At 35.9% G+C, this 9396-nt stretch overlaps 1 protein-coding gene across 2 annotated transcripts in view; it reads left to right on the top strand.

Annotated features, from left to right (window-relative positions):
• Positions 1–489: 489 nt before the first annotated feature.
• The window catches only part of LOC135220597 (inhibitor of growth protein 4-like), a 31201-nt gene continuing 22294 nt past the window's right edge, over positions 490–9396 (top strand). The window contains exons 1-3 of one of the 2 annotated variants that reach the window (XM_064257867.1): positions 490–663; positions 6579–6673; positions 8198–8341. In XM_064257867.1, the coding sequence (XP_064113937.1) occupies positions 657–663; positions 6579–6673; positions 8198–8341 (246 nt within the window). In that variant the 5' untranslated portion in view covers positions 490–656. Of the gene's footprint in view, positions 664–967; positions 1093–6578; positions 6674–8197; positions 8342–9396 lie in introns of those variants that run through there. The other variant, XM_064257866.1, reaches the window with a different exon arrangement.

The following is a 9396-nucleotide window of genomic DNA, read 5'->3' as shown; positions in this document are numbered from 1 at the left end:
ATGTGGTGTCTACTCTATTATTTCATGGTGGTCACTCGTTCACTATCGACCTTTTCCGCTCTGATTGCCTAGACTGTAATCGGCTGATAACGTACTCGTTTTTACAAACTTATAACTTCTTTGTTTGCATTCTACACCAACAAATCGCTTACTTCCGTTCGCACAAACAAACTTCTTAATACCGTAAATATTTACATTAGGTAATTCTGAGGCATAAGGAACTTAAGCCTTAATAAGAATTACGAGATGTTTGAAGACCTGGTTGTCATGACATGGGTAGAATGCACTTTGTAAAAGTTTCTGCATTGAAACGAGAGATACAAACTTTTCAGTCTCTGCCAAATTCCGAACGCGTGAACACCGATGGAGGAAAAGCTTTAAATAAATCAACAATCACGCACATATACACAATACTGTGCTTTCCGCACACATAACGCGCACACACATACACACACGGGGCAGCTGTCAACTAGGCAGAGGAGGGGAACGTTTTAGTTGGCGTCCACCAGTAGCCAACACTGCTAGCTACGTCCTTTCTCTCCTACAGCTACAGTAGTTGGGGGCCATCAAATCTGCCGCTGCTGTGATCGCTTCAAGCATTTCCATTGTTTGATAAACTACAAAAGCAGAGATTGTTCAGTCGAGTTGCGGTTAATATGGAAAGTAAGTGGCAAGACTATTGATTTGCTGTCAGGTTAAGGCTTGAATACTAATTCAACAGAGATGTTTTGTGTTGAACGGAACACTCACTAGGCAGTTACAGCGTCTTTCCACATATCACCTTGAATATGTTTTTGCTTCGCGTATTTTAGCCATTTATTCCTTTTCATACTTTTACTGGCGTATAATAATGATTTTGGCAATCAATTGTATCACTGTAGCCTTGCCATAGTGAACTTGAGATATGAATTCCAAAGTCTTTGTTACCAAAAGGACGCCAACGAAAGTGAAGCTAACTGTTACCATAGTAACGGGACGCTACTTTCATGACGTAACGGATTTGTGACGTCATACAACAATGACGTCATAGTCCATCAAAACATTGAGGTTTCAAAATGGCGACTGGATTACACCTCGAACAGTATATAGATAGTAAGGAAACTTAATTGATTATTTCGTTTTGGAAAGATGTTAGGAAAAGAGTCAATACATTGGCATGTTATTGTTTCACTTTGATCAATTTCATCGGAATAACATCGGCTATTAGGAAGGGTTTCAAAATGTAACTTTCGCGGGAACGATCTGGAGGCCTTGTCAAAGGAAAACGTCATTTAAAGAACAAATATGAAATGTAAAGAGGGCAATCTGTAACCAAAGTGGACAGTGCTAAGGTTTGGCCCGTAATTTGTCAACTTTTAGGATTCTTTCAAAATAAGGTTAAAGTTTTCAACGTTTTAGCCGTAGTTGCCGGTAATTTATGATGGGTTAGCCTACTTGATAAAGCCACATTAGCCTAGACTAAACAGGAAGACCGTTGACTTCGTAAGAAAATAAAGATTTACAAATACCTATTGTGGAGTCGTTTGGTCCATGCAGCTAGGTAGTGCAGGATAGGGTAGATCTGTATTACTAGTGTAAACAACCGAGTGGACTGGCCAACTCACCGACTACCGTGGTTTTGGCCACCCTCCGAAAAAGTACTTTAACACATCCTGACACTGGAGATGGTCATCAGTCATGAGTTGTTGGTGGTGATAACAGGAGCTCAAAACCTCTATTCTCCTTTCGAAGTAAGTAGGGTAAAAAACCGCATGGTACAGGGGTGGACCATGTACGATCAATGTGTACAACCCCAAAAAAAGTACATTATATCGCGTCCTGACACAGGAGTAGAGGTCTTTAGCTCCATTTCTCACCAACAACAAGTTGCGTCTGATGCCCATCTCCGATGTCAGGACGCGTTATAATGTACTTTTTTTGGGGTTGTACACATTGATCGTACATGGTCCACCCCTGTACCATGCGGTTTTTTACCCTATTTTCTCCAAAGTTAGAAATTAGCCATATTTTAAGATTTAAACAGAGGTTAATGAAAAGTGTGCCTTAGAAGATTGACGCCATCTTGATGTTTGTGGAGTCGCTTGAGCAAACAAACTTCCCATCTCCTGTGCTAAATCTGCACACCACTTGTACCCATAGGCTAGATGCTGGGGCCACTTTCATCACAACAATCGAAAGGGACTCCGGCATTCTTTGCGCCATTTTGCGCTCTTCAATTGTTTATTAGTGTTGTTAATTGGTATGTGTTTACCCTCCAAACTGGGTATAAGACTTATACAAAACCGGGGCAATAAGTGAAATTAGCTTATCTAATTGTAGTATTTATACATATTACAGCAATTTTATCATTACATACTGCTTTACTGTGACAACTAGAATTCATGGAAACAGTTCGTAAATGCATTGGTGTATGTGTGAAGCTCCACTAGATTGGCAACGATGCGTCTTTTTGCTGTCGTCTGCTCGTACTTAGGAAATATCTGTAGTAATTTTTCGGGGTTAATTTGGTTGCAAAAAAGGGATAATAGACATGAATTAAATAAACTTTTTGAAGTAAAGTTAAACTATATAATGAGTAAAGTAAACAATTTGGGGAATAAAGCTTTGGGTAGTAGATCTAGGGTACTTATCCGCGGCGGCCTAGACTATGGCAGTTGCGGTTTTTCTATCCAGTTTTAACTACTGAACAAGAATTTTAAGTATATAATATTTATTTGGACAACTGTAATTAACCCCCCAGCGGCCAGTACTAAACATGGCAAAATACATTGGATGCCCCAATCCCTAGTGGATGTCGTATTTGTGGTTACGTTCCTTGCAGTCCGTGCGGACTGCTTCTGTAGAAATACCAAGCTTTGCACCTCATAAAGTGGTTCAGGTGCAATGTGGATGAATTAAGACCAAAATGTATATAATTACAATAAAATAATTACTGTGGAGTTTCAGTTGTGATGGCAGTGAGGAGAAAACAACCGATTATAAGGTAAAAATGAATTCAGTTCAAACCATGACCCCAGGAATAAAAAGTTTTATACTTTCACTAATATAGGCAACAAAATGTTGTTTTATTGTGCTGATTACAACTGCAATCTTGAGTAAGATCAATAAATGTTACATATATATACGCTAACATTGTTCAAATGAGTGCTGGGAAAGATGGTGGATTGTCTGTGGTTAGAACAGCCAGCCACGCCATTGCCGCCATATTGGATTACTAAACTGCCTTGAAAACATATTTTACGAAGAGCTCACATGCTTATTTTAGTTTGTAAGGGGCTTTCATATATCATATTATGTTGACGAAACTTCAATCTTTTGAATGGTATGCTTAAAGTTGTATTCTTGTTTCACCAATTAAATATCGAGTGAATAAGGCCTGGCCAGCGTGATGACGATGAATCGTCTGCGGTTGTTTACCCTATTCCGCGGTGGCCTAGACTATGGCAGTTGTGTTTTCTATGCAGTTTTACCTCGTGAACAAGAATTTTAAGTAATATTTATTCGGACGACTTTAATTAACCCTCAGGGGCCAGTACTAAACACGGCAAAATACATTGGATGCCCCAATCCCTAGTGGATGTCGTATCCCCGGTTACGTTTTTTGCAGCCTGTGCGGAACTATTCTTTAGAATTACCCAATCTTAAATGACGATGGTGTTTATGCCTGAGTACTGATAAACATGGCCATTGTTCGGCAAGAAGAAGAAGAGTGCTCTAGATAACATTTAAATAATTAGTTAAACACCAGAATGAGGCTATGAATCGTATATATTTATTACGTATTCATGATAATTCATTTGAAAATATTCGTTGCTGTAAAAGTAACCAGATTCGTGACAAATTTCATTGGATGTGCTGTGAACACTAGCTACGATGTGTTGTTCGTACTTTCCTATTCACAGTTCCCAATTGGTATGTGTTTACCCTTCACACTTGGGATAAGACTTACACAAAACTGTGGAAATAAAGTTAATTTAGCGTATCTATTTGTAATATATATACATAAATATTAGAGCAATTTTTTCATTATTGCTTTACTATGACATCTAGAATTCATGGGAACAGTTTGTAAAGGCATCTGCGTATGTGTCAAGTTCCCGTAAATTGGCAACTTTAAAGGTTACATTTACTTCAGCTATACAGTTATTAAAAATTTTAAAGAAAGTCAAAATAGTAATTTGAACTTAAATGAATGGAAAGTGCTACAAAAAGATTACAACATTTTTGTAATAAACAATTCATTAATCTGTCGTCTGCTCGCCGGTGCTTTTGGCAGCCAGATGTACAGGGTGTCCATAAGTCCCATTACCATTACAAGTATTTATTGCTCAGAAACCACATAACATAGAGTAATGCAGTTTTTGTAGAATATTCTACATATCCACAAGTTTAAATTCAAAGCACTTCATCTACTAAAAACTGCATTACTCTGTGGTATATGGTTTCTGAGCAATAAATACTAGTAATGGTAATGGGACTTCATGGACACCATGTACGTACATGATAAGGCTGAAAAATTATTCCCACCACAGCTTTGCCGTAAACAAGCTCACATATTTAAGAGTGGAATTGGGAGTGAATTAAGAATGAAATGTGTATAATTACAATCAAATAAGCACTGTGGTGGCAGTAAGGATAAAACCACCAATTATAAGGTATAAATGCATTTCAGTTTAAAACATAACCCCAGGAATAAGACGTCTCATACTTTCACTAGTATAGGCAACAAAATGTAGTTATATTGTGCTGATTATAACTACAATCTCGAGTATTATCAATAAACGTTACATATATATATGCAAATATTGTTCAAATGAGCGTTGGGAAGGATGTGGGCGTTAGCGCAGAACCGACTGGCACTCACAACCATACCATGCCTTATTGGATTTAAAAACTACCTTGAACGCATATTGTATGAAGACTTCACATGCTTAATTTACTTAGTATGGCAGTTTCATATATCTCATTTTGTTGACAAAACTTCAATTTTTTTAATGGTATGCTTAAATATTGCATTGTATTGTTTCACCAATTAGATATAGAGTGAAAAAGTGGCCTTTTGCCGGATCACTGGCCACACAGCGGTGCTTTACCTTAATGTACTAGATACTGTACTAGGTATCCTGATTAAGTAGGTAGCCTATTTGTTTCCACATTAAGCAAGGCCAACCTTATGGATATGCTTGATACCTATTTTTTATTTTTCTAAGGGCATCTGCAGCAGATTACCTGCCTTCAGTGACAGATTGGTTGTGCTGCTACCTTGAATCTTTGCCAGCTAAGGCCTGGCTAGGCATCATTATGACATTGGACAGGCTTAAGCCTGGCTTGCCTAGTCGAAGCAAACATGATAGGTGAACCCTATGTGATGCTGGTGACATTAAATTAAATATAATAAGTTTTATGATAGTCTTCTGAACAACAGGAGCAGTCTGTAACACTAACTCTGAGCAAAAGTTTAGTCCATTTTTCTGATGTCCATGTTACATGGGTCTAGGGGAGATTGGAGTGAATTCACCCCCACCCAGGTCAGATCATAGCACCTTGAGTCAGGTCAGGAAGGTAAGGTTTGGTTGGGTCATTCTTCTATAGGTTAGGTATTTTTCTTCGGCAGATCCTGTGTTGTTCTCATCTGGATCCAAATGTTATTGATGTAGGCTATACCTAGGTTATTCAGTGAGTCCACTGAATCATAATTCCCAATTCTCATAGGTCTTGCCTTAAGGATTAGTTTTTAGGTAGTTAGTGGAAATACATAGAAGAATTTGGGCAGGCAAGGAAAGATGAAAGTAAACTGCAGAAAGCAATGTGCATGGTGCTAAAGGGATATGGAAAGAATCTTTAGAATTGTATAATGTCATGCAGACTGAGTGGTGATTTCCTTGTAGGGACTTCTCATACTGTGAATTAACTTTTGCCTTTTGCTTCTTTAGGCCCCCAGCCTTGACAGAATTGCACAAAAACTTGCATGTAAGTTTTAAGTTTTAAGGTGTTGAAGGTTAGCATAGAAATAACATATGTTTTGACAACCAAAATTTTGCTTAAGCACTCAGGGAGTAGGCCTACAAACTACTTTGTTGTTGTTGTCGTTGTCGTTCTTGTTGGATGGGTAGGAAAGTTCTATGGAGGAGCCTGAAAAGGTCTGAAAAAGGTGTTTCACAATTAAAGATACAGGAATTTTAGGATAGATTGTTTTTCATTTATTTATTGTACTGAACATGTAAAAAAATAAATAATGTGCATGTTGAACAGTACAGAAAAATTATTTATGATAAAATATAGAGTATTTATTTTAATTTTGGTTGGTGGAACAAGGCTCTATTTGACCGTAGATTTTAGCACTTTTTAATGTACAATAAAAGTTAGGAATATAATGTTTACAACTTATGCTTGAGGGAAAAATCTTGCACATATCCTGTGTAAGCTGGAGGTCGGATCTCACGCCTTGTTTTTAAGTAATACTGTAATTATGTAACTTGAAGTTTTGTCAAGGAATTTTTGGGTAATTTCATTTACTGTTTTCAGTTTTCTTTTTAGTGGATGGAATATAGTCTAGCAATTTTTATTATTTATTTCAGGCTTAGAAAATCTTCCAACAGAGCTGCAGCGTAATTTCCACCTAATGAGAGATCTTGATCAACGTTCTCAGGATGTCATGAAAAATATTGACCAGGTGAAGATATTTTATACACATACATAAAGCTTAGCTTGGGGTTAAAATACCTCATTTTCTACTAGTTAAATGTATAGATAATTTAGATAAGTAGAAATGATCTCCCATCACTCATGTTTTTATCTTTAAGTGAATAGATAATTCTGGTTTTTCTCTTTAAATAGTGGTTACATTGGGTTTATCTCTGGGTTCCAGAAGAACTCAAATGTCTTACAACATGAGTCACGATGAAGTTATAGCATGAAAGATTCCTGGAACAATGTAAGGTAATCTTGACATTCTATTGTAAAATACTCTTGAAAACTTGATGAACAATCAGGTATTCTTACTGTAAGAGAGATTATCATTATACCCTTTAGAAGAATTTGTCATTTCTTACTGGGTATCATTATATATTAAAAGATTAGAAACCATATTAGCTGTGCATTAACAAAATATTTTTGTGATTTCATGAGGCTTCAAAGTACAGCCATAGATTCTCATAAAATGTCTTAAGTTTCAGTGAAAGGAAATATGTTTTTATGACAATCTATTATATTGAATATACATGTAAATTTAAAATAGCTAATGGCAGATAATTCTCACAGTGGTTGCTAGAGGCATTTGTGTTACCTGTCCAGAGAAAAATGTGCAGTATCACAATGCTATTTATGTTTTAATGAAAGACAGTTTTTACTCTATAAAAAATGTATTGGAAAAGCAGATTGCTACAAGCCCAAGGGCCTCAATAAGAAAAGCAGCCCAATAAAGAAAAGGAAGTTGAGAAACAAAGAATAAACTTTGAAATTGATATATTAAGGAACAGGAGAACTGTACTCAGAACATGGAAGAATAAGGGAATTTCTTGAAGGTAGATAGATATCCAAAATCTTAAAGACTATTAGTGTAACCGATGTGTTGAGTGTGCAGTCTATTTACTAAGGAAATATATACTTTTCATGTGCCATTCAAAGCAGATAGAGCATATATGATGTTCTATTTATGTTTTATTATACTATATAATTATATGTTTGACCTAAAATTGTCATTGTACAGAAAAAAGAACTTTATACCTACCTGGCTCAAAATTAGCCATTTATTTACGTTGCAAATTGCTGCAAAAAATGGGAGACTGGTAATGCTGTGAAGATGACTGTAAGGATGGCTAATCAATTACTTAGTGAAATCAAAGAGTTTTCTGACATGCAATGTAAATAATGTGCACTTGTTCTTGTTTAAAAAAAAGAAAAAAAAACTGGATTTCCAAATATAATCTCATTTAAGTCCAGAACATAAAATTGTTAAAACCAGGTTAGATCATTGTTTTTGGAAAGTTATAGGAGATAGAAATTAGTAATTAATACTGTACTCATGATTAGCCATTAAGGGGGTTGATGTTTAATGATAAGAATCCAGTATCCATGTTGTGTTGTGCACTTTTTGTTTTCAGCTGAGAAATATCTTTGCCATGTGTTTATCAGGTCATTCATTTACAAACCTTGTAATCTCTGTATTTTTTATATTATTTCTTGACTTTATTTGCAGATTGCTGATGAATATTTACTCAACATTAAAAATTTAAGTCCAGAGAAGCGTTCTGAACAAACGGGCAAGATACAAAAAATGTTTAATCGTGCCAAAGAATACAGCGATGATAAAGTTCAACTAGCAATTCAGACTTATGAATTGGTAAGTATTGCTAATTCTAGTGTTCTTCAAAGTTCTTTAATTGATGAAAAATGAAACATGCAATACAAATTCAGTAATCCAGATATGGTGCCACCCGTTTTCATTTTTTGTGTTTCCCATTTTGAAAGATGTAACTTTGGATTCAGTTTTGTTCCTTGTCATTATCTTTTTCCTTTATAGTGTTCTGTTATACATATTTTTATTAATTTCCTGGCCGATTGCAAATTTGTTTGAAGTGTATATTTTTGTGCAGTCTTACTGTATTCCCTTCTCATTTTATTTTTCCCTTACTGTATTCCCTTCTCATTTTATTTTTCCATCTTCTGCTGTTGCCATGAATCAGACAGGTGAAAGAACATTGGGATTTGTTTTTCTTGCATCTTTGATCATCATGCCCCGCATATTACTTATAACGTTGAAGTCAGCGTTGAACAAGAAGTCCTACATTTTCTTGGTGAACCTGTATTCCAGAGAGAAGGAAGAAAGTTAACTTAGTATCAATGCTACCATTTGTTGTATGCTTCTTATACACACTTTCTATCAACTATAGCATGAAGTACAAATTTGAGTTAAAATATTGCAACAGCTCGGGAGCCACAAGAAGCAAGATTTTACCAGACTTCCTGCTTGTTTTCATATTTGCAGCAGTTGTATCCTATTAGACATGGTACTTGTTTTTGCACCCATTCTCTTTTTGATGACAGATGACTTGTCATGTCTTCTCTTCCTTCTTCCCCCTGTTGTGGAATTTTGTTCAATTCAAGATGGTTGAAGGGTTTGATTCAGTGATGATTAAACTACATACTAATAAGCATGGGTAATATGTATAATACTAGGCAAATACAATACATATGTCCATATAAGTTCTTGAAGTAAGAAAGTTGTTCGAAAATGTTTTGTATTGTTCTGAGCTTCTAGAAATGGTCTAGTTAAGGTTCTGTAATAACTAAGCTGTTAATAAAAAAAGCTTTGATACTCTACTGAGCTTCAAAACACACAAGCTATGAATGTATAGAGAAGAGTTCAGAAAGGGGAATATGTAAAAGTAGTGGAAG

Source organism: Macrobrachium nipponense, chromosome 2 (assembly GCF_015104395.2).
Source record: "Macrobrachium nipponense isolate FS-2020 chromosome 2, ASM1510439v2, whole genome shotgun sequence".
NCBI classification, from domain to species: Eukaryota; Metazoa; Arthropoda; class Malacostraca; order Decapoda; family Palaemonidae; genus Macrobrachium; species Macrobrachium nipponense.
The sequence above is the reverse complement of the archived record's forward strand: the minus strand, read 5'-3'. Positions and strand labels throughout refer to the sequence as shown.